Source organism: Falco naumanni, chromosome 1 (assembly GCF_017639655.2).
Source record: "Falco naumanni isolate bFalNau1 chromosome 1, bFalNau1.pat, whole genome shotgun sequence".
Lineage (NCBI taxonomy): Eukaryota > Metazoa > Chordata > Aves > Falconiformes > Falconidae > Falco > Falco naumanni.
Window position 1 is genome coordinate 36,267,865 of NC_054054.1, and position 26,277 is coordinate 36,294,141.

General features: G+C 39.4%; 1 protein-coding gene across 1 annotated transcript in view; it reads right to left on the reverse strand.

Moving 5' to 3' along the window:
* Positions 1 to 26,277, reverse strand: part of GALNTL6 (polypeptide N-acetylgalactosaminyltransferase like 6) — a 487,161-nt gene that overhangs the window by 20,918 nt on the left and 439,966 nt on the right. Inside the window, exons 7-9 of the mRNA XM_040589013.1 lie at positions 24,988 to 25,105; positions 14,511 to 14,618; positions 2,100 to 2,321 (exon numbers count right to left, since the gene is read on the reverse strand). Coding sequence (XP_040444947.1) covers positions 2,100 to 2,321; positions 14,511 to 14,618; positions 24,988 to 25,105 — 448 coding nt within the window. The remainder of the gene's footprint in view (positions 1 to 2,099; positions 2,322 to 14,510; positions 14,619 to 24,987; positions 25,106 to 26,277) is intronic.

The following is a 26,277-nucleotide window of genomic DNA, read 5'->3' on the forward strand; positions in this document are numbered from 1 at the left end:
ATTCTTTCCCAGACTGGCATAGGCAAGCAGATGTAAAGTCTTTCCAAGTGGAAGCAAAGAGGGTACTAACTGATAGTCAGTCTTGGCACAGACTTTCGGTGTGTATAATCAGCAAGGTTTCTAGAGCTGCTTGATTCTTACAAAGCAATAACACACAGTCTGTTTTCCTCTTTTAGCTTCTAATTATGACAGCCATTGACCTTCAAGTTTGTTCAAGTTCCTTGCAAGTGCCAAAAAAGTAATTAAGACTTCACAGGAACGTGACAGTCTCAGGAAAAAATAGAGTAGGAGGCCTGAGACTTCTCTTGTTATTTTAGAGAAAGTACATTTTGGAGGAAAAAGAAAGACCCTGGTCTTCCTTCCTAAGAACTCAGTAAATGCTTTTAAGGTAGAGATTTGGTACCACTGCTATGATCTTAGATTTACTTTCAAAAAGTCTTGCTTTTTTCTTTTTTTACTAATATACTCACAAAGAGTATATTAATATCTCTGTGAAAAGAATGAATGCCTGAATCACAAACCCTTCCACTTAGACCCTCTGACTGAGTTAAGGATGGTTCAGCTGGCCAGAGAAATTACACGTCTCATGATCCCAGTTCTCCAAGGACGCACATGTATACATGTGGAAGACAGTGAAGGAAGATCACAGTGTCAGTCACAGCACCCTGGTCCAGCCTGACTTCTACTGATAAACTCCTTCCCTCTTGGTATACATTAATCCCATCAAGTGTGAGCAGCAGCATCAAAGATGGAAGAAACTTTAACAACAAAGTAATTAATTATTGCCAAGAAGTAGCAAACAGGAAGACACATATAAATTGAAGTTCCTTTGAACATCTGTAACTGGAAGCTTACAAAGAAGAATTAAGGACTGCTACTACCATAGAAAGTTATGTTAAAAATTTTGCATTGAAGTAATTTTTAAAAAAGAAATTCCGGAGAATAATAGATGCATCTGTGTTTAGAAATCCCCTACGTGGTCCAGCCTTGATCACACCACTATGCAGAGGTGTGAGGGGTCTTTCCAAATATTTCGATTGAAGTTTCAACTTCATCCTTTCGTTTCAAATCTAAAAGATAATTGTCTGAGAGCCTCAAGAACATCTCCAGAAAAATCAGGGAAGGCCAGAACTCACAGTGCAGATATTCCTATGTTTTTTTTTAAAAGGAGCACAATACACAAAAAGAGCAAAGCCTTCTTTATATATGAACTGAGAGGAAAAAGCCCTCTGCATGCCACCTTTCCATGGAGTGAATCTGCTGTCGTTCCGAGGGGTAAAAGGCTACTGCAATTTTCCAGCGAAGCTACAGAAGGAATTTCCTGTCCCTGAACTCTTTGTGTTTTCATTTCTTCCACACAAAACAAACTGTCAAAGGAAGACGTGTCACGGCTCTGCTCTTCAGAGAGATCTGGATACAGAACATCTTTGATCAAGGGTGGAGAGCTACAGCAGGGTGTTTGCTCACTCCCTGCTCTGGAATGGCACTTGGATATTAACTTCTCTTTGGTGGTCTCTCCCTCCCCTCACTCCTCAATCAAGAAACTGCATTTATCTGCTACTGGTACTTGGTCATGATAGCACCTACCTACCACAAGCTGAGCAAAACCAGTCTTTTAGAAAGAAAAGCACCAGGCTTTGCTTGTCACACTTGCACATGTGAGCGAAACAGGGCAAACCTAACTCCACCTACATACAACTGTCCTTGTAAGAACAGGAGGAGGCATATAAGTGGATATGCAAACCAAAGTGCTGACTGCAGACCTCCTTTTTACTACGGTGATTCTCAGCATCTGAAATCATCTTGTGACATGCAATAATAAGAGCTACATAGTCTTTTCCACATTCTTGTCTTCATTGTGCATGCATCTTATATCCTGTACATACAAAAGTGTAATGAATTATAAAAGCGACAGCGACAGTTCTAATACGTGATCGTTTCTCATTTTAATGGTTAGTCCAGGGATTGTTCTAATAACTGTGAACTTCCTTAATAACACTAAGTATCATAGCAGCTAAATCTAATTTCCTAATTTTAATTTCCTACAATGTAAAATGTTAGGCTCATTTAAATATTTATGTAATTTGTGTATTCCTCACCTCCCCCCAGGCAGCAGGTGGAGGCTCCACAGGAGGGTAATATTTAGGGACATCCCAAGCCACTGCAGCCATGAACCACTTGAAATCTTTACATTTAAGGTGCTTGCGAAGTTCCTTCTGGGCAGAGATATCACCAGTTGAGAGATGTCTGTACTCAGGCCGTCGCTGGTAAATGTATTCTGCAAACTCATCCATCCATGTCTCTGCCACACGCTTCAGGTTCTGTGCAGCAGAAAAAGTAATCATTAATTTTGTCATGCTTTGAGTGAACGGTGTTTCTAACAAGGAAAATTAAACAAAAAAAATTAATAAAATTCAGTAGTCCACACAACTTCGAAGCTTAGCTGGTCTAATTTCTCAGTCTTAAAACACTGGTAAATGTATGCTATCTTCATTATAGTGCTGAGCAAACACTATACAGTGTTAAGTACTCTGATTTCCTGCTAACTTTGTAAAATAGTCTTCTGTCTGTTGAACATCTTATTTTCCTCCATACTCTTTATGCATCTTCACATGGACTTTTGATTAATGATGGATGTTGAACAGAAATCTTCTTTCAGCTGCTCGTACTGGTACCTATGTTTTTTTCCTGTTAGTTCAGAACCTACTAACATGCACAAATTGTTCAAATTATTCCTTCTGATGTATTTCACTTTGCATTTGAAAGGCATCTGATTTTTCAGCTGTCATCATACTGCTTAATCACTTAGCAATCCTTACCTAAATTTTAGGGTCACGTCTCACATGCACATGTATAGGAGCAAACAGTCATGACCTTGCTCTGCCCCATCTCACAGCTGGTTTTGCTCTACCTTTGGACTGGGAGCTTTGGTGTATTGGTGTGCAAGTAGGTCTGTGCAAAAGCATAGCACATAACCCTGAAGTGGAGGTGACCTGAAGCAAAGCAGCTCACAGGACAGGTACTGCAATTTGTGCATTTCTGCACTCATCTTGTAGACTTACCTAAGACTGTTACTGTTCAATGAAACCCAGTTCTGGCTTACGTCTCACAAAGTTTGTTTTTGTTGGCATTTTACAGGAAACAGAATTACCTATTTTGCTACAAAAGAATCTATTCAAATTACAATTCACTAAATTAGCTGACTCAAGTTATAAAATAAATAAATAAAAAAAAAGTAAGGAAAATTCCTGAATAGAGACTGAAGAATATGTTTTATTGTTATTTAAAGTCATGGAGTCTAAATAGGCTGGATGAAAATTTTTCTGTATTTTTGTTTTCAAAATTCCTCCTGCAACTCAATCCACGCAAATTTATATGCAGACGTTGCAGTGGAGTACAGGCTTAGTCTATTCTGCATTTTCACAGATGCCCAATAACCTTTTATCCCACCAACAAAGCAACATCTCACTGGATGACATTGAGATGCTAGGGTGTTCTTGTTGCTTTGTTTGTAAAAACAAGATAATCAAGTTTTGTAATATTCTTTTTATAGAACGCTAACTGCAAAATGCTGAGATTTACTCTGTAATAAGCTGGAGGACAATATACATCTGATTATCATCAACATAAGGTAATGTTTCTTCTCAGAACATTCTCTGCATCTAAGTAAGCCTGATTCATACTCCGATTTGCTTTCAAGATTCATTTGAAAGTTCCTTTCCTGAATTTTATTAATCCATGCAAACTAAACGTCTCTGAACTAATAACGCTTATCTGAATACAAAGACAGCAAGATACAGAACAAACAAAGTACTTTTAGCTGACACTGCAAGATAAGTTTCTATGTGTTTTCTCTCTGTGAAGCAAATACGTTAAAACCTGCAGCGATAAAGCAAGTTAAATTAAAGCAGTATAAGAATTCTCAACACTTATACCTCTATTCAAAAATGGCTCATGCCCCACATAAGGTTGACTTTTGTTGTAATTTCATGAAAACCTAAATAACTTTACCAGAAATTAGAATTCAAGAATACAGGAACTGAGTTTGACAGAGAAAACCAGAACAAATTAAAGAACAACATCCAAATGACAATTCCACCTTTCTGGCAGAAATCCTGTAACAGAATTCTCCCGACAAGAAAAAATACTGTGATGAGACTTTGTAGATGAGGCCAAAATACGATTAAGTACAATAAACTAAGAAGCCAAAATAATGAAAATAGGTGTGATCTTTCCAGCATATCTTCCATTGAAATGCTGTACACCTCATTTACTACAATGCAAATAGAGTTTAAGGCTGTTCTAGAAAATATTATACTATTTTTGCAATCACTTTATCGGATAGTGCTATTCTCATATTTAAAAACCATACTGTAAAAACCCCCATACAGTAAAAGTGCGGGAAAAAAATTGTCTTAGGAAAGAAAAATTCAAAGCAACTCCAGCAGCAACTTACCCTATCAATATTAAGAGTAGGCTCTGATGGAATTTTTGCTTTAGTATTTGGCTGCACTAAAAGAACTGCATTCTGCTTTAGATGATTATAACAGAGTAAAACAAGAATCTAACAGAAATCTTGATATTATACCTGGTCACTAGTTCAAAATTCTCATTCACCAATCAAAACCTCTTTGTTTTCCAGTAAGTTCTCTCCCTCTCTCTCTGTGTAAACTCATGAAAACATTGCATTAAAAAAAAGATAATTCAGTTCTTCCCATCACTACCCAAGTATCAGGTAAGACACTTTAGACAAATCTATTTGAAACTTTGTTCCCCAGTTCTTCCAAGACCATTCTCTCCATCATATGCTAAATTTTTTCCCAAACTTTGCTAGATTCTGTAACAAACCTCTATATCATCCTTAGCATATTTATACATTGCTGTCATAATCTGAACCCTTATGAACCAGCCCTTTGAATTTCAACAGGTTCCCCTTTAAAAAAATAAACTCTTGATTTGCCAGCTCTAAATCTCCAGACTGTTTATGAACATGATTGCAGGAACTCTGCCCTGGAGTAGTGGGAAGGACTCTCTGAAGTTGCCAGTTACTAGGAAGGAAGCACTTGGGATCCAAACACATTAGTTTTAAAGAGGTTTGTTGACTTCAGTTAGTATGGGTTTCTTAACCTTATCACTATGCAAGCTCAGTAATCACCACATTTCCTTTTAAACATAAATGCGTACAGACTAGTAGGAAAACTTCAGATTGCATTTAATCCCCATACTTAAATTGAATGCAATCAGGAAGAGCTGCTGTCCTGAAAGCTAGTCTGGTGCAACCTTGCACAATAAAGGCAAACAGCATTTACATTCCTATCTGGAACATGCCAGCCTAGCATGTTCCTGGAGCAAAATTACAGGCTGCCCAAGATGAGATGAGTGAACTCTTGTAAATTGACTTCCCTGTTCTGTGGCTGTTTTAACAGCATGAAAAGTTGCCCTACATGAGAAACCTCCCAGGAATGTAACTCTTCTCTCCAAATTATGTCAATGAGCTGCTGGTCTTTTACTCACCTTATCACAACAGAAAGGCAGAGGAGCACAACCAAAACAAAAGCACCGATCTCTGAACACTTTAAGGCCTAACTATCAAGTGACTTACTGTGAGGTAAGGATGTAATTTCAAGTTCTTTATGAGTCTCCCAGAGTCGCCCTTCCCACAATCTGGCTGAATGTCTGACACGGTGGAGAAAGGACGGTCACTTCCTCCTTGCCTGAGCCTTGGGCAAGGCCAGACACAATCTGAGCACATCAACATACTAAGCCCCACAAGCAGAAATGCTTATGAATAGCTACCAAATCTTGAGAGTTTAGCTGCAAAACAGATGCTAAGCAGTTCGCCTTTGTTAGGATCTTACCATGTGTGTGTATACTGCCACAGAACATATAGGTCAAAGAAGTTTAAGAGCCTAGTAGATTAGGTGGCATTTTGTGAACGTCTTATAGCATCATTTAAGCACTCCAGTTTCACAGTGAAGCTAATCTACAAAGAATTTAGAACAAACAAAATAAGACTTAGATTTGAATCTTCTTGATTTCTGTCTTTGTTACTCTGCATAATCTTCTAAAGAAAACTCCTTTAAATGCCAGTTTCTCAAATGGCATTAAACATCTTTATCAATAAGAAGAATCAGTTTTGGGATATATTTGTACTTACTTGGATTCAATGTGAACACCTCATCTAAATGCATATGGAAAGGAAAAATGAGACATGCCTCTACAGCTGAAAACTGCTGTAGCTTAGCCTCATTGTTAAATCCATTGCAAGGCTACTAACTACAAGATTGGTTACCCTGATCTTTTAATAGATCTTTTAATAGAAAAAAAGGAAAAATAAAAATAAAATAGAAGCAATTAAATGAATTCAATATTAATCAGTTACATGAATTGCCACACAATGTAAAGAAATCAGAGGAAATCTAGATGGACATTTGAGGAGTTTCTCAGGACCTATCCATGACAGTCCAATGATAATTTGTTCTCTCTCTTGGAATTTTCAGTGAAAAATTTCTGTATGAGAATAAATAAGGCACAATGACATTTCAGTAGATGCATATTTCTATATGTGAGGTTGTGACAGTTGTCACCAAGAAGCTGTGAGATTCATACAACAGTGATGGAAACCACACTAAGACTGACTCATCAGCTGTCATCAATTGCCCACATATGCATTCTTGATATAATTAAGTTTTGTGTCACTGTTACAATTTTACTCTCTGGTAAATCATTTATTGTCAGGCTTATATGTAGACAAGTTTTCTTTAAGTTTGTATAAACTCACACATTTAAGACTGACTTTGTTTTCTATTTTCACTCAGCAACAGCCTACAAGACAGTAAGTCACAATGTCACTGACACCTGGATGTTGTGATTTAATCCCAGCCAGAAATTTAGCTCCACATAGCTGCTTGCTCACTCCCCCCAGTGGGATGGGAAAAAGAATAGGTGAGAAAACCCATGGATTGAGGCAAAGACATTTTAATAGGTAACGCAAAAGTCACCCATGCAAGCAAAGCAAAACAAGGAATTCATTTACTACTTCCTGTGGGCAGGTAGGTGTTCAGCCATCTCCAGGAAAGCAGGGCTCTGTCATCTCTTAACGGTTGCTTGGGAAGAGAAACACCATCACTCTGAACATCCCCCCTTCCTCCTTCTTCCCCCAGCTTTATAACCTGAACATGACACCATATGGTCTGGAACATCCCTTGGGTCAGCTGGGGCCAGCTGTCCCGGCTGTGTCCCCCCCCAGCCTGCTCGCTGGTGGGTGGGTGAGAGGCAGGAGAGGCCTCGGCTCTGTGCCAGTGCTGCTCAGCAATAATTAAAGCATCCCTGTATTATCAACTCTGTTTCCAGCACAAATCCAAAGCATAGCCCCATGCTCGCTGCTATGAAGAAAATTAACTCTACCCCAGCCAAAACCAGCACACTGGACTTCAATAAAAGAGATTAAATCAACTTGACTGGTGAAAGAGAGACACAAATGAGGACTTCTCCACTTGAAGAAAATTTTCATGGACCATTTTGTCCCTTTCACTTTCTTCAGTGAGTAGGGAAGATACACCTCTCTGATCAAATGACTGTCCTTTTTAAGCGTGTACGAACATCTGTCATTTTCAAGAGACGTGGGTATTACTCAAATAAGCACAGTGAGAAGAAAGTAGACGCTGGCAATGAGAATGGAGAAGTAGAGCAAGGCAGGGACATGTCAAAGGACAGATTAATAAATATTCCCTCTAAGCAAGCTTCAACTAGATTGGTCCCTAATACGGGAGGGGTAGTTGCACATTCTGTACCTGTAGCTGGTGTGCTGGACAGCAATGACAGCACTGGTAAGAGAGCTACCTAGCTGTACTGTATTCCACATTGCAAACCAGCACAGCTCCATCCTCTAGTTGCATCTTTTCCAATTGACATTCTAGATGTCTAGATACAGCAGTTAAACTAATATAAAAATTTAATTCCTGTTTTCAATTTCTCCAGATGTTCTAAAGTAATTTTTGTTATCTGGTGGCACTAAAGCAGCACAATGATTTTATTATTTGTTTCATTTCATCTGCATAACCTGTTTTTTTTCCACTTTTGTGCTTGTCTCACTGTTTGCATGAAACCAGCCCTGACCCCAATCCACTGACTTTACTTTTGTCAATATTAAACTACTACAGGAACATTTGGATCCTGCAATGAGCTCCTGTTGTCCTACACATCATCTGAACAATTTCCAGGAAGCTGGATCACCAGCTGGTGTCGTCTTATTTTTCATGGCAGTAATTTCTCTCATCAGCTAGCACATAAAAAATCACTTTAATTATACCAATTAAATATGAATCGCCACAGCATGTCTGGGGCCTGACTGTATTGCAGTTGTGAAATGTAAGAGAGGACACGACTGTTTATTTGCTAAAAATAACACAACAGTCTCTGCAACAACTGACATATTAATCTCTTTTCCTTCCAAGTAAAATTCCAGTGGGGTTTATTTTTACTCCACCTACATCATCTTCCTAATTTAAATGTTTTTTATTGTTTGTTTTGTGAAGAACAGTGTTGCTACTTCAGAATGGGTGCCCTATTTACTTCTGGAAGCAGCTGTATTTAATTTGGCTGGAAATAATATAATATAGTTTGTTTTACATAAAATGTATTTTAAAAGTGCATTGGGATCCATCCAGTCAAGACAACTATACTTCATGATCCACTGGAATATGGGTAGCATAATGTCACAATAAATCATCAGGAAGGAGCAGAACAAAGTATGACTGGAGGAGCCCATCCAACAAGTATGGATTAATATGCCAGAGGCAGCATGGTACAAAACTCCAGAGCACTCAAGGAGAAAAACGTTACTCTCAATTTCATGCAAAGGTCCTTCCATCAGTGTCAGAACACAATCATTTCTCATTTCTGTGTATTTCCACAGTGAAAGCACAATAAAACATTTCCTGGATACTCATTACAGCTTTGTGGCGTTCAGATCTCAATACCTAAGCTGCCCACACCAGTTATGTTTAAATGGGGGTTTTCATCCCTTTCCCTTTCTTGCCTAACTGCCTTTTAACTTAGGCAGAGCTAGTGTTTGTCAGCCTTTCCCCCTGTTGGGTATCTTATTTTGGTCCTTTACACTTAACTGTGTTTAGAACTTAACTGGGTTCCATTCCAGCAATAGTTTGTATTTGTGTAAAAAACCCCAACCAAATAGTGAGATGTCTGCAGGCATAAAAGAAATGCTTCTCCATGGAAGACAGCATGCTAACTAGGTGACAAAGCTGGCGGTGTATATAAATAAATCTTGTGAGAGTTAGCACAGCTGGCAGAGAAGCAAGAGACTATTTATTCTCAGCTTGTAGTCTGCAAATACCTAGAACTGAAATTCCACAGATGTCATCTGAAAACAGCCAGGATTTCATTCTCTCTATAAAGGTTTTCATTTCCACCACAAAAACCTGTAAGATCTACACATTGTAAAAAAGAGGAAAAAAGCCAAAAAACCAGCCCACTACCTAAAAGCTACATCTCTGCTCCTTGGCTCCCTTGAGGACAGTCCGTGGGGCTTGGAGGGCAGGGATGGCCACAGTCCCCGTGAGGATGCTGCCTGCCCCCAGCTCTGCGGCTGCAGGTCTCTGCAGGCTGGTTGTAGGGGAGCTGTGGGAAGCAGTCACACAGTGTAACAATGTCTCTGCAGATTTGTTGGCTACTGCCATGCTCCCTTTACAGACCCATACCCTGTGGGCACATACAGGCCCATAACCCACCTCTGCAGCTAAGCCTGGGAGAGAGTTTAAAGGCCTGATTCCCAATAAATTTCTTTACCCACGTAACTTTGGTTCCAGTGCTAGACTATTGAACAGATCCTGGAAAGTAGCTACCACTACTCTGATGTTGTTATTGTCCAGCAGCATCTAGTTCTCCATCTTCTTTGTATTCCTTTTGCATAGCTAAGCTGCCTGTCCTGTTGCGTTTATTATCTTAAAAGCAAAACTATTGCTATTGGAGAAAATAATAAAAAAAAAGCATTAAAGAAATTACTTTGATTTTCTTGTATTCAAAGATTAGAAGATACTAATTTGAGGATTTTCTTTGGTAAGTGCTCTGCTTGAGATCTTGGTTTAATTGATTTTAATGATGAATTTATAAATCTGTTAAATGAAAAAAGTTTGAATGGAAACTTAAAAGCTGCACTGTATAATCGTAATTACCATATAGCTGTGCTGTTGCAAGAAGTTGATTCTTGCTTGATTCTTAAATAATTTGCTTATTCTAAACTGATGATTCAACTGCCTACTGTCACTGCTGAATCATAACGGACTTTGTGCTACAGAGGTGACTGCGAAAGCGCCAGCAGCGCTCCCTTAACTACATGCCACATCTATCGGGTTGCAGCCCGGTTATGAGAAAACATAGCTGTTACTTAACCAGTTCTCCTTGGTTCTTTAATGTGTCTGGGAACTGGAAAGAAAATGTTCGTGACCTTTAAGAAAACCCCAAGCATTATTTGTAGCTGGGAAAAAAAAAAAAAAAAAAAAAAAAAAAAAAAAAAAAAAAAAAAAAGACGACCAAAATGGTCATAATATTAAAGGAAGCTCTGTCAAAAATGCAAATGTTGACACAGAACCAGATGGTATAGCTACAGAAAATTTCTTTGAAGTTCCCCTTTGAAGCCACGCAAAAAGATTGAGCAAATGGTTCAGGTGGGAAATCTGAACCCACCTTTATCAGATGAATTCATGAACCCAAACTCACGCAAGTTCCAAATCAGCGACACTGTGTAATGAGGCAAATGTCACCGTGGGTCAAAGGATCACTGTGCTGTGGGATTCCACGTCCTGGCGTGCAGGGAGGAATTCAACTTAAGGTTAGGATTCACCACACTGCTGGGCTAGCATCCAGACTTGAACTTCAGTGGGCTTGCCTCTCCCTTCAGAAAGGCCTAATGCTCTAATATTCTGTAGTTAATGCTAAAATGCTGTGTAAAATACCTGCAAACAAAAAAGATTTCTGTAGATATACTTTAAAATTCTTAGTTCATCTCTGCATATCCTACGGAACAGTGAGCTTTACTGATGAATTTCTTAAGGCTTTCATAGAATCACAAATAGGAAAAAATCTCCCCCAAACAGCAAACAAAATAAAATAATAAACTGAGATACACCTACAAGAAAATGCTAATAATATTTTATAGATAACTGGCTAAAAGAAAATTACATAGCTAGAATTGTTAAAAAGGAAGCAACAGTCAAGAATACCACAAAGCAACTAAAATAACTGAGTAAAACAATTCAGAAGTTTTTAACAGGGCAATAGGGCATAGGACTCTTTAAGATTTGGGGGGTCCCTTTCTATATATGTCTTACCTAAAGCAAACAGGCAAAAGTAGTTATTAGTCACTGCAGTCCTGTGCAGAGGGTGACAGGTTTGAAATGAATGAATAATTATGTGGTGCTTCCACATCATAATGTGGAATCAGTGCTGACACCTGCGTACCTATTAATCTTCCTTTATCTGCAATCACCTGTAAATCGGACACTGACTTCATTTGGCACACAGCAACAGCTTCAGACATATCCAGAGAAAAGTGTTCAGCTTTTTTATCTGCATTTGGTTGTCACAGTCTGATTTATAAATCTACTACACATGTCTACAGCTTGCTTTACTTTTGCACTGTACCACCAACCAGTTTTACTGACGGGGTGTTTCCTATGCAGATGCTTTTCAATTTATGAGGTATGTGCCAGCAAAAAATACCCGTAGGCCTTGCAGGTCTCGAGTAACAGATCAGAAGGTAGGAAATATAATAAGAAGGACATAGAAAACGGATGTCATGATACATACTATTGCATGTGGTACACTAATGGTTATTGAATGATGGGGAGGTGGGACAGAGTTTTTGACAAGTTTCTCATTTATAGAAGTGTATGTGATTTCCATGCCAGGTCACAGCCCTTTAAAAAGACATCTAGATTGGTCGGGCATGACGTAGCTGGCTGAAATTGTCTGTTGAAACTTGCTGCTAAAAGACACAGAGAGGTGAAATCCCAAGGGACAGTAAAATGTTCACTGTAAGCGTTGTTTATTAAGGGTGAACCTAAGCTGAAACAGCTTAAAAGGAAACCCATGGCATGATTTGATCTATGCCTGAATTTGTCTAGAAGCTCTGTACTTTTCCAATCTCCAGTCTTCATATCCTTTGTGCTGCTGCTGTGGGACAGGATGGGAAAATCTGTTATTCTTTAACGCACAAGTATCTGCATGAGGGGAAATTCTTCCTTGATTAACGAAGGGGCACTTGCAATCATTTTTAAAATTAGCTTCCTAGGGCTCAATCCTTTGTGAAGAGCATCTCCAGCATTTTCCTTTACATAGCAGAAGATGGAAAAAGATTTAGCAAAACCCTTTGCAGAAACTATTTAGTAGTAAAAGCATTGTTTTTGGCAGCAGGAATAATACTTCCAGATATTCTTGAGTGTGTTATTCATTATACTCTTGAACTAGAGGGAAGTTTTAGATAAAATACTTATAAAGGGTAAGCTATAATCTTTGGTGAATATAATATTTGGAGGATAATGCAAAGATAGCTAGGATATCTGGGCCACTCCTGTGCATACTCCCCTAATATTATGCTGCTTAACAGCTCCACCCGGGGCAGTTTATTTGAAACACAAATGATCTGTATCAAAAGGATTGACATGCTGAGGATGAATATGCCCTTGCTTTTCCTTTTCTGGCTTGGATGAGAGAATAGAGGATATTTTCAGGCTTAAACTGACAGACAATTTGATGGGTTGGGGACCAAATACTCAAATGCACAGAAGATCTTGTGCTCTTGGCAGCCTTGATGCAATGTATGTAATCAATGTTTTGGTTTAGAATATTGTACTGAAAAGAAGCTGGGAACTTGAGAACTCAAATCTTCCTTCAGTGATAAATATATGCCAGAAATTTATCTAAGCATCATGTTTTGGATCCCACAACACAGAAGAAACTATCCATTATTTGAGTGGGAAGCATGAGACCCACTCTATCAGCTCATTGGATCTCTCCCCACAAGATACAGGGCAGTCAGCCTGTGCATGGGCAGAGACTTCGTTTTTATAACGGAATGTTTTTTGGTAATGTTTCACGAGTGATCTATTGAAATCAAGCTAAAGCAAATAATACAGGGAGGCTGCAGGCTGTGGCTACCTGATAGCTTTAGGTACTCACAGTGCTTCCATGAAAGCTACTTAAGTGTTCAACTGTACAAGATGCTAGTAGTCCAAATAGAAATAATTGTATTTTGCTTCTACAGGTAATGCATGAGACAGCATATTCTCTAATGAGATACTTTGTGCTGTAATAGAGGAAAACAGAGACTGAGGTTTGGAATTCTTACTTCAAGTTGTATGTGATTTTTGCAAGGGATACTATAAACAAAGCAGTTTAGTTCAGCCAGTACAAAAATCTGGATGGGGAAACTCTGATACTACACAGAGTTGTACGGAGGAAAGGTTTTCATCTCACAATTTAGTCAATGCAGTTTTTGTGGCCACCACTAATCCCATTACTGTGCCTTGTGTTGCACTGTCTGCACTGATGCTCTTTTAAGGCAAATCCTTTCTGCCTAGCCAGCTGTCAGGCAGGCAGCACAGGCAGCTCCCTTCCTCTGCTGCAGTTACTACAGCAAGCCTGGTCCTGTGGTGCTGGAACCAACATATCTCCCCCTTAAAGCAAGAAATTTATTCTTTTATTCCTACCACATTTTCATTATTAAGAAAAATTATGACTCATAGAATATTACCCTATGGCAACATACAGACTTCAATATTAATGCCATTTTATTAAAAAAAAAATCCTCTAAAAGAGAAAAGATTAAACTCAAACATGAACAAATACTAGTATCTGCCTGGAAGCTACATCTGTGCCCTTTGTCTCCCATCTTTTGACATCCTGTGAACATCTCCAGAAAGTTACAGAACATTTTCTCTTGAGCAAAAAGCCCCTCATGGATATGGATGTGTTCAGCAGTCTTTGAGAAATGTCTAGAGGTCTTGTAATTTCTCACTTACACGGCTCTAAGCTTGCTGTATTCCACAACCAGGTTTTACGCAATGATTAGACAGTTGCTCAAATTGTTGTTACTCAGTCCTTTTACCTCAGAACACCTCCATTCGCTGAGATTCTGCCTGTTCTGCTGACCGGTAAGAAAACGCATTCAGATTGGTCCTGCTTGTAAAAACTATGACTGACAACACTGCAACTTGAGAGCCATAAGCCTTAGGTTGCTCCTAGATTCTTTTGAATCAGCATGAAATGCACTCCTGTGCTGAGACGTCCTACCCTGTATTCTTAAGCTTCCATTTTATTCTTGGCAATCTTATTTCTGGAAGGCAGCACAACTGCAGCAATTGCACATCTCATTTCAGAAAAATAAAGAAATGATCATTTTCCGTTTTAAGGGTTTACTGGAAACTAGTTCACAGAGCATGAAGAAACTGATGATGAATGAAAAGGAAAAACAGCAAGACCCAATTACTCACCCGTGCTAGGCTGGTTCCAGAAGGGACTTTATACGGGACATACTTCCTGTAGATGTGCCCAACTCGAGAGCATGGAACATCAAACATGCCACCTCCGCACATCCACACCTGGAAAGGAGACAGAAAGAAAGTGAAAGAATGATTCCTGGAAACAAATGAGGCAAAAATGGAATTTGAAGTAATCCATATGTGAAAACAACATGCTATCCTGTACTGTCCCCTTCCATAGTCATCGTGGTGGCCTTCCTAGCATGCTAACATAAATAGCTGGGACTGGGTAAGACGGCAGGCTCTCCTATCTGGAATCTCACTGTGCAAAAGCAGAGCATGTTCAAAATGAAGACATATAACAAATTTAGAACACCTATCAATGGTCCTCCTGCAACACAATCAAGATATGATTGTGTCTATTGTTTAAAACATACAGGATCAAAATTTCAGAAGAAGGCTATGTGAGTAAAACAAGCCGTCAATTGGAAGTTTTTTTTTTCCCCCAAACACCTGGCTTATATTTTGAACAGTGAATACAGAGCTCAAATACTAAGACATTCTTCATTTTGTAAGGATGCTCTTCATTTTGTAAAGTAAAAGGAACAAAAATAAATTTCCTTATCATGAAATTTACATAGACAGAGGAAAAGGAGCATGCCACTACGATTCATCATTAATACTTTAATATTGAAACAGATGGAACCCTCTGGACTACACAGGTTTGATGCTTCAAGTCTGAGAAACCAAAACTCAGTCAAAACTGATGAGAGCCACAAGTACTTCACGGCTCTAAAAATCAAGCTGTATCTTGATGGACAGCAAGTAAGGAATTCTTCACAGTTCTTCACCTAGCATGACTAGGTTTTGCAAAGCGTATGTGAGAGCAAGGTTACGTGCCGTGTCAGTGGAACTATGGGAATCATGCCAACCTACGGGCGTGATTTTCTATGCTGTGGCAATGCAAAGCCACCAAACACCACCCAACCTGGCTACCAGATGACTTACATAGCACACTGACAATTTTCATAACTTTGTGATTTCAAAAAAAGCAATCTGACTTTGCAAATCAGGGAAATGGAAACCAAAACCAAAACAACTCCCACCAAAACCCCAGGAGTCTTTAAGTATCCTAAACCAACCACGCAGCAAGAGTTTAAATTAATTTAGAGTGAAAAAATTGGTATTATAAAAAATATTTCCTAATCCTGGCTAAAATTCTTTTTGTTCCCAACAAATTTAGAACAGAATGGCTGTTATTCCATGTAAGGGACACTTGTGGTCTCAGCTTTCAGCCTTTAGATTGAAAACAAAAAACCCAGCAACCCAACCTCTTCCCACCCAATTTAAAAGAAAACCACACCAAAGCTGAGAAGGAGAGATGACTTGTCTTTTCCATGTCTTTTTATATGGACATACATAAAGATGCTTCATGAAACATCTCTGTAATTCTGGATGAGAATTTAGGTCCACGCATTACACATACAAAAGAATTTTATCTGTATTTGATGCACTCTGTAGCAACATGGTGTGAAATAAGTTTGCGACTGAGGCTAAAGCAGAGCAGAACATAGACAACCAAAAGTTTCAGCAACAATTTCCATATAGAAAGCAATCAATCCAAAACTTGGTATGCTCTGAATTAAAAACACCAGTAACCAGACGCTTAAAAAAATGTATCGGAAAATATGATGTGATCACAAACACTTGACATTCTGCATGAAGTCTGCAGAGAGCGATGTGCAGCTCTACAATTTTTTACCATGCATTTCTTATACTGTCTCTTTTGTCCTGCCTACCAGCTGGCTGTAGCTACTGGCTTTTTGAGATCACAGAAAACAAAAATGATCAATTCCATTCATTTAAAACAATAGTGACAATGGGCAAGAGTTTGGCCTCTTTCTCACTGCTTGCCTGTTTGTGTTACAGTGGTTATATCTGCTTGGTCCTGGCAGTGTGGCTGTGAGTTTGGGACTAGATTATAGTAATCTGAACATGCAGATGTTAAGCACTGCAGTATGGGATAACTTAGCACTTGACTGTAACTTAAAGCACTTGCTGAAGGTAGCATGCTGGAATTCAGTCCCTGAGACCTGACTGTGCTATTCGTACTGTGAATGGAGAAAATGGGGGTTAAAGTGAAGGCTTGAGTTGCAAAGTTGATTCAGGTAGCTGCCTGTTACAGGTAATTTGTGTAGTAGCCCCTACAGTCCCTTAGCTGTTAGCTGTACCGTCCAGCTGAGACGTGATAATGAAATGTTTGAGGATGAGGTTTGTCCTCATTGCAGGACAAACCTAAATACACTAGTGTAAATGTTTAAGGAAGGTTTGAAACCACCGAAAGTGGGGAATGATCATGGGCTTGGCATTGCCCTGAAATTCCACAGACACCCTTGTGCAGTCAGGTACAGCTGAGAGCTATTTGGGAATCTGCTACTTACCACCTCCCATCACAGAGTTAACTAAAGCATAGGAGCTCTGGGTAGGTGCTTACAGTGCACACACTGGCATCTCAGGAGAAAATTTTTGTGGGTTAGTGGCACAGGGTAATAAAGGCAGCTGTCCTGAGCATCACTCTGCCAAATGGAAGCATGTATATTAACGGAATCAAGAGTATTTCAGTAGCTGTGTCTGCGGTGAGGATATCCCACCTGGTCTCCTAGTGAACACAGTCCTTCTCGGGGGGAAATTTACTGGTAGGTTGGGAATGGAGACCCAAACCAATGCTCTCTCTCCATACCAAAATAGTTCATTACTGCCTAGAGCAGTCTTGCAATGCCATACAGACATGATCATTATTTCTTCTCAAAAATATTTTGTAAAATTTGTTTCTTAAAGAAAACCTTTAAATCCTCACCCATTTAATCCCATTACCTAATTCACTGGAAAACAATTTCATAAACATATTAAAAATCATTAAAATGATAGTGTTAAAGTTGTGTAATGCCATTGTTAAAAAAAAAAATATGTTATTCACCTTTCTACCAATATTTTGTTTGTATGTTACAACACTTGTACCTTTTTTAGCAGGAACCTCCTCTCTGGCTGTCTTCAAAACAACCTAGTGCACCAACAAAAGTACAGACCTATATTTACTGTTTGTTCTTGTTTTTTAAATTAAGGTGTTATTTCAAAGGCTAGAGGAGATATTACAGTGATTAATCAAGATGTCTTAGCCTTTGAAGAGTGGACAGCACAGCATTCTGACTCAGGCAAAGGTTTAGCTACAGAACAAATTTAAAAGACAAGAAAGCAGAAATAAATATATATAAAGATACATATATATAGGCCAGTATGACTTTAACTCAGACGATGAGAGCTGAAGTAGACATATATTGTATTTCTCCTAAAGCAGTAGGATATCGGTTAAAAAAAAAAAGAAAGAAAGAAAAGAAATTAGAAAAAAACCTGTCAGATATGTTGAGGCAATAACACGTGGGAGAAAATAACACTTTGTGTTAGGCTTATATTTGATAGATATAAAACTTGAAAATACTGTGCTGCACCTGAGGTGCACCGTACGGGGTAAATGAAATGAATCTTGGGCTGCCTTGAAAGACATTTAGCAGCTGTTCCTGTTTATCTTTCAGGTTCAGAATGATTTGAAAAGCATTTTTTCTATTTTCCTGGGAAGATGAATTCTGGCAACTTTGCCTTTAAAATGTGCATTTTTATGTCACATGCACTAAATGCAAGAAATTGGAGAACGACTTCTGTGTTAAGTATTGCAGGCCTCCAGTGTACCAGGAAAGGAATTCAGGTGGTGTGGGACATTTGGCAAAATGGTATCACAACACATGCCTCTCTGTTTACCTAAGTAGGAAACAATGAAACTCTCAAGATCCCTAATACTTCCTTCTTTCAAAAACAATGAACCTGGTCTGCAGCTGAGGTATAAAAACCAAAGATGAAACCAACCCAATGCAATTTCAGCTTGGAAAGTCGAAAAGAACAGTAGTTTACGTGTCAACTATATATTGTATCACAGTTTAGCTTTATATAGCTTCTTCCAAGAGAATGCTGCAAAACACTTTTTAGGGATGGTTGAAAGCAAAAGGCAGGCGTTAACACAAGCTTTAAAAGAAATTAAGCTGTGCTTATGTGGCTTTGCTCCTGACTGGAGCTTAGATGTCATAGATGCATTTTTTTGGCTCTGTCATAGAGCTCTTGTGGGATTTTGGGTGAATCACCCTCTTTTCACACCACTTTTTTGTCTTTAAAATTACATTCTGCTTGGTCTTGTGTCATCCGTCATGTCCTGTCCTGTGTCGTGTCCCCCCCCTCTTATCTCTCCAGTTACTGGTGATCCAGCCTGGGGACTATCTCGAAAACGTAAATACTGTGTGTGCAAGAAAGAGACTCCAATCCATATGCTACACTGTAATCATAATGACTGCAGTAATAGACTCATGATTTTTGAGCAGCAGAGGATGTGTTGCTGTGGAACAGGAACATAAACATACAGCAAATTATGTGGAAGATTGAGGGGGGACTGAATGGATTTTGGATCAGGCTTCAAAACTAACTGAGAAATATACTGCTGCTGAGAGTCAGTAGCAAGACAGACAACAGTGAGAGAACTGAAATGGATGGAAGAAAAAACCAAACAGTAAACTGTCAAAAGAGGAATATAAAGTATGTCATGCAAAGCTGGCAGCTTGGTGCTCTCAGCATTGTGCAAGAAGGATGGACTACAAGCAGGTGAAATGTATTACCACAATGGGGCTCAAAAAGTTGCAGAAAATAAGAATATAAAAACTTTATGGGATTTTTCAGTCACACTTCCTGAAATGCAAGCCGAAAGAACAGATTTAGCAGTTGTAGAAAAGGAGAAAGAATACTTTCCTGTGAAATTTTACATGTAGTGAGAACGTTCAGCTAAATGCAAGAACAAAATTGAAAAATAGGATCACTGACTGCAAATCTGCAATGGGTTCACAAACAGCAAAACCATTTAGTTGTGGTGGAGTGGGATTTCCTGTCAGGGATATTATTAAAACCACATCATGTAAACTGGGAACTGATGACTGTGAGTATTTCAGCAATACTCACCGGCACCTCTAAAATGCTGAGAAAAGTGGCAATATTCCATGTTTTTCAGTTCTTCACATGGATTATAACTGCACTGACAAGTTGCAATGCACCCTTACTCCCTATCTCCTGCCAAGATTGCCAGCAGTGGAGGGAGTTAATAATGATGTTGATAATGATGATAAAGAAAGGGATTAATGAACTTGGAGGTGTGTGTTAGGAAACAGAGATGAAGAGAACCTAGAAGACGTGTCAGCAGGGATAAGTATAAAACAACTCCAGATACAGGTGACTATCTTCAGAGAGGCCAGGGTATCACCACTAGCATTTTTGTTAAGGTAGGGTTTACAATCCCTAAGGAACGACCACTGTAAAAGACTGTATTGCATTCGCATGGCAAGGTTTTGGTAGCAGGGGAGGGAGGGTCTACAGGGGTGGCCTGTGAAAAGCTGCTAGAAGTTTCCCAGCTGGTTCCAAGATGGACCTGCTGCTGGCCAGGGCTCAGCCCAGCAGTGACAGTGGTGGTGCTTCTGGGATAACATATTTAAGAAGGGGGAAAAAACCTGCACACCTGCAGCTGGAAAGAAGAGAGAGACTATGTAAAGAGCAACAACCCTACAGACCCCAAGGTCAGTGAAGAAGGAGGGCCAGGAGGTGCTCCAGGTTCTGCAGCAGAGATTCCCCTGCAGCCCATGACGAAGACTATGGTGAGGCAGGCTGTGCCCCTGCAGCCCTGTTATATTCTCTCTCCCCTGCCCAGCTGAGGAGGGGAGCGATAAAGCAGCTTTGGTGGACACCTGGCATCCAGCCAGGGTCAACCCACCACAAAGATCTTCAGCAAACACAGGAAATCAGTGTCTTTCGTTACTCTTATTTTGGAGACTACTAGATAAACTGTGCCTTTCTAACAGATGTAAATTACAGGATTTCCTAAACAGCAGTATCCCTGGTTATTGAGAAGAGACACTAGTAATCAGGTCAGTTCCAGTGTTTCGCCAGCTTTCACAAGTCTAGCACATCCTGAGCAGTACAGTCAGCAAGAGATCATACATCTTTTTAATTAAAAAATTGATCCCGAGGTTATGCTGCCAAAAAAATTTTTAAACCTGCACATTATTTCTTACGTAAAAATTAATCGAACAAACTACTTAATGAGAGGTCGTATTTGGAGACACGGGTTACGGCTGCCTCACCATCCATTGAATGTGCATGCATACACCCTGATTTGAAAACAGCAGTTAATCAGCATGGCACCCAGTGCTACGCTTGCTGCTATTCTCTCTAGTGATGTTTGCAAGCAAGAAAAGAACAAGAGAGAAATATGTTGGGTTTTGTAGTCAAAGAAATAAAGGTCAAGCAATTTTTTTTAAGCAGAGGCTTTTTTTTTTTTTTTTTAACCTGTCTTTCTGTGTTCTTGACAACTCAGCACCTGGAATAGTCATGCCTGAAGTTTGAGGAAGTTTTCTTTCTGCTGTGGCACATTTCCAAATGTCACAGAGACATTATAAAGCGTACTGTATTTCAGAGAAACTTATCGAATTATGCTGCAGTAAATTCAGATTCACTGCAGACTGACTCTCTGTAGTCTCTCCCCCGCTCCCCATCGAATACCCTTCTCCCCCAAACACACCCAAACATGTATTTTTGCTCACACCACCTTCTGCCTCTATACAATAAGATAATGCAACCTCTCCCCCAGAAAAAGACTTTTGGTTAGGAATGTCCTCTGCACTGAAGCCCGGTGTCTGTCACCCCAGGTCTAGTGAAACAGCCCGAGAGAAACATCAGAATTGGCACTTCCCTTCCAAGCTCCCCAGCCCGAGTACCTTTCCTAAATCTGGTCTGGCCTCTTCCTGTCAGGAACTGCTGCCTGACTCCCCAGGCAAGCACTTGTCCAGCTAATCGAATTTTTAATCAGTCCTTGAACTCTGTTGTAGCATCTTGAACTCATAAAGCAATACGGCTTTGTTATTATTAGTGATTCCTTTGAGCTTGCATGATGGCCCTTGATCCAGCACCAGATTTTAACTCACTGCATGTCTGGGGCTTGCCAAGTACAGTGGAAGATTACAGTGAGAAGAGCCGAGTGGTTGACAGTAAGTTCACAATGAAGCAGCTAGTAATTCCTTAAGTCAGAGGACTTCAGACAAACTGTGTTATTGAATCTTGACTAGCACAGATCTAGCCATCACGCTTTTCTGAAAGATCCAATTTCTCTGACTCTCTGTGCCCTCACTGGGCACTCATGGCTTCCCACTTGCTTTGTAGCAAACACTCCTGTAAGCTGAGGCATGGGGATAACTGTGGATGTCTCTGGTACAGTAATGCAGAGGCTTCTGGTTGAGAAGATGCTTTTCCTTAACAGGAACTCGATAAGTGATCTTTTCCCTGTATAATGTGCGAACGTTTCTGTGAAGTTGCATTCCAACATCTAGGGAGCTGTTCTCCAAATAAGATTAGGACACAGAATATCAAACATATACTGTTTCTTAAATGTTATTCCATGTTTGTCACCAGTGAATTTAGACATATAAACATGACACATGACACACAAAAATCTTCCTGAACATACCTGTAAGCTTTCCTTTGCATCAAAACATTAGTGGTGCTAATTAAAGATGTGCCACAGCTTACCTGGATTCTCTAGTTCCTGGACCTACTGTTGAAATGTTCAGCAGAAGGGTTACAGTAGTTAGTTGATCCATAGAGTTTAAAATGCATCAGTGAGGACCAGAAATGGTCTGCAAACACTCCTCACTCCAGCTCACAGAGCAGGGCAACCAGTTCAAGATGAACCAGACACTACTTCATTTCAGGGAGCTCCTGACCGCTCTCACCCTGGCATGCATCCCTCTGTAACTACATCACTGTGTCTGAATTAACCACAAGAATCCCCAGCCTGATGCTGGGAGGGTTGTGTCATCAGCCTGGTCTCTGTTTATAGTAGACAGACTGTTTATTTACCCTTATACTGCAGCTTTCATACAAATAAATCTCAAAGTTAAAAAAAAGATATATGAACATGAAACGAACACTGTGACTGTCTCTGAGGTTAAAGATCAGCCTGAAATAGTCCTCTAAATACAAACTTTCCACAATTATGGGGCATTTCAAATTGGCTTCTTTCTGCAACTTCCTGAAGAAAACCAGTCATATTTTTACAAAATACTTTATGTTGAATCAAAGAAGAAATGTGTAAGAATAGCTAAATAGCTAACTATCTGGTGGTTAGAGAGTTCTTGAGGCAGGATACTCCAAATAAGTATTTGCCAAGCAGTGTAACATTAATGCGAGACATGGCATTAACACAGGGCACCCATCCTATGACACTTCCACAAATTGTAGATGTGCACACTCTAAGAACAGGTAAGATGTAGTTTCAGACCCACTCAAGCAACTGAGGGAACTGAACCAGGCTGGTCATCTGGCCTTTTCACTGACTTAGTGAATAACAGAGAGATGGCAAGTTCACCATCTTCCCAAGGTTTGTGCATAAAGATGGTAAATTAAACTGCCTGGCTAACCTGTCCTCAATTTAAGTAAGTTCTAAGATGACTGAATCTATAGCTACTGTAGAAACTGTTGAAGCAGAAACCTTTTCCAAGCTGATATTGGTGATTCTGGTATAATAAAAACTAGTCTTAACTGTTTCTCCTTTCTGCCTCCATGATCCTTCTCCATTTTTTTGTTACTCCAAACCAAACAGCAGTCTTCTTTTTAAAAACTTACATCTGCTAAATTCTTCTAATAGAAAGTCATTCCTATTTGGCAATAATTTCTAAAGAGTATTTTTTTTCTTCTTTCAATGCTAATAAGAAAGGATAGGGACCCTAAAGTCAGTATACACCAATGAGATGAATCAGGAGATATGACTGAAATGAGACCCAGTGTGACACAGCTGCCTCCAGAAAAAAATCTATCACTTGGGCAAAACACACTGGGACAATCAAGTATTTCAATTTCCACTGCTGTTACCATGGTTTCTATACAAAGACTGGAGAGCATTACAAGTATATTCTTTGTGATAACAAATAAAAGGAATATGTGAAATAGGACAATAAAATCATGGGTGACCTGTGACAGACCACTGTGTCAGCTACTAGCAGCTACCTACATTTCCTTCTGAAACAATCTAAATGGACAGAAGGTAAATCAATATATTCTCAGTACACTGTCTAGCTGTTTGGTTTCCCCTGCCTTCCTGTTTTATTTTGCTGCGGTATAAAAATGATTGGGAGAAACAAGAGAGTTGCACAGTTAATACAAACCATTTTGCCGTTCTTGATAACTCCTGTAAAGACAGCCTGGCAGTCCAGTGTCAGGTCATTCTGTATGTTTCATTCAACAGAACAGCCTCAGCTCTGTTTTAATCGCTGTTGAAACTCAGATTCAGCAAGATGTATGATATTAGTCATGGCTGACATATTAAATTTATTTACTGAGCTTTACACTGCCAGAGTTTGGAAGTAGGTTGGAAAGATCCTGAAGCTAAACGTAAATTCTAATTTCAGTTCCAAGCTTTATCCAAATACGCTTGACTCGATTCACCTATGTGATGAAATTCTACCGAGACATTTGCATAAAGGCTATGAGGTCAAGTTCTTACGTCTTTCGGTATACTGGAACACAATAAACTCAGTTTTCAACATTAGAAATGTTAGTCCTCACCAAACTAATGCAAATACCTATTTTACATGTGGAAAGTAACAAGACTTTCAACTCAACACGTAAAAGCCATGTAACTGATTTGAATACATATGTCCACATAGAAGATAGAAGGATATACCAGGGCTGGCTGTACATAACCTGAGCACTTGAAAACTCCCCACATATTTTGTCATTACAATAATTCAAATGCAATTAAAAAAAATCATCTGAGTTTGAAAAGCTGGCCTGTAGATAACAGGTCATAGCAGCTGAGGTCACTAGTGATTCACTGCTACCGAAAGGGCTCCCTCTTCCTAAGACTTTCTCTTTCCATGTCCACCCATTTCCCTGAGCTGACTCCAGGGAAGCCTGCTCCCAGAGGTGATTAAATTTCTTGATATGGGCAGAAAATGATGCAATTTTCTTTTCTTCCGGATTAGTTCTCTGTTGGCTTATTGAGCTGAGCTCAATAACTTGCTCAACACTTGAGTATGAAGTCAATGCAGTGTCAGAGAGTAAGAGGAGAAGATAATAAAAGGAACAAGGTACGAAGTCATTCTTTGATGATGGTAAGCTACCACATTTTTCAGAGGGAACTGTACTCTCTGTTATTTTTGTATGGCTTCTGGAGCACATGTTTATGGCATAATTCTCTATGAAAATGGTGGGAATTCCTAAAGAAAAAAGTAGTATTGTAGTAAATTAATTTTAGTTAAAGGACAAAAGTCAGTATGAATGAAAGCATCATGATTACATGAGTCTTACACCAAACAAGTAAGGAAGTATCATACAAGGTGACTTGATGACTTACCTTAAAGGAGATTTCATATTGCTCTCCTCCCCATATTTCTAATCCTGGATCATAGCCTCCTAGCTCCCAAAACCATCTCCGGTTAACGGCAAACAGACCTCCAGCCATTACAGGAGACCTACAGGTTGAATAAAACAATACAAACATTAATGAAGACGTTTGGACTCTGCGTGCGTTTGTGTGAATGCTGCGTGAATTGCAAAGCTATGAAAGGTGTAGGCAAAGGATACTGTAAACAAACATTTACCTTTATTCACCCCAAAATGGACTCCAGATGAGAAACAGGCGATGTGATAGACATGTAGATAGATACAGAGCATGGTAGACAGTCATGCACAAACTCCTTTAAAAAAAAAAAATCCAACAAATTCTGCTCATTACTAAATAAAACCATATAACAGAAAAAGAAAGGGACTCTGGAAACGTGCTAAAATATTTAATGTCGTCTCAGCACTTGATGTGAAGTAACTCGTATTTGAAACTTAGCAAAAGTTTTCAATTCATGTCAGTCTCATAGGTGCTGGCTAGAGAAAGACAGAAAGGTGACAGTGGCTATCTACAGAGCAGCTGTTGGGAGTTAAACATCTGCTTTTCTACAGCATCATTTAAAACTCCTAAACTTTGTCCCACAGTGGTAATTTAACTCATAGGCAAATAATTTGCTGTGTTTCCCTTGTTTCCCTTTATTCCATGAATAAACACATGGAATTTATTTGAATTAACTCAGCCTTTTCCACAGATAATATAGAAAACAAATGGGATACTTACAGTTAGTGTTAGAGAATATTCATGAGGGGTATATTTTAAATTTATAAGTAGGAATTTTGTACTGGAAACTAAGTGTGGGGTTTTTTTTTTTCTTCCCCCCCCCTACCATAAAGACTGGTTCCAATGCAGTAAATACATTGACAGCTCTCAGGATTTAAATGTTGCTCATTGATTCCTTGCAGCTGTGGTGGAAGGGGGATACAAATGGATCTGCACTGACTGGGAAGGAGACAACAGGCTGAAGGAAGTCCAACCCAACTGTGCAGTTCAATCAGTGCAGGTCAACACTCGCCTTATGAGTTTTAGAGCGAGAGGCTAGAAGGAACAGATTACTGTTGATGGCTGGTCAGCAAGAGAAAAGACATAATGTAAGAGACCTGGATGGCTTCCAGGCAGTGCTTGCTTGCTGGAGAATAGACACGAAATTGCATCCTATGCCATGTGCTTTGTAACACTGCAGGCCCTGAGGGAAAATTATCCTGTCTAGGGGCGTTTCTGTTCTGAATTCCTGTTGGTGATTTG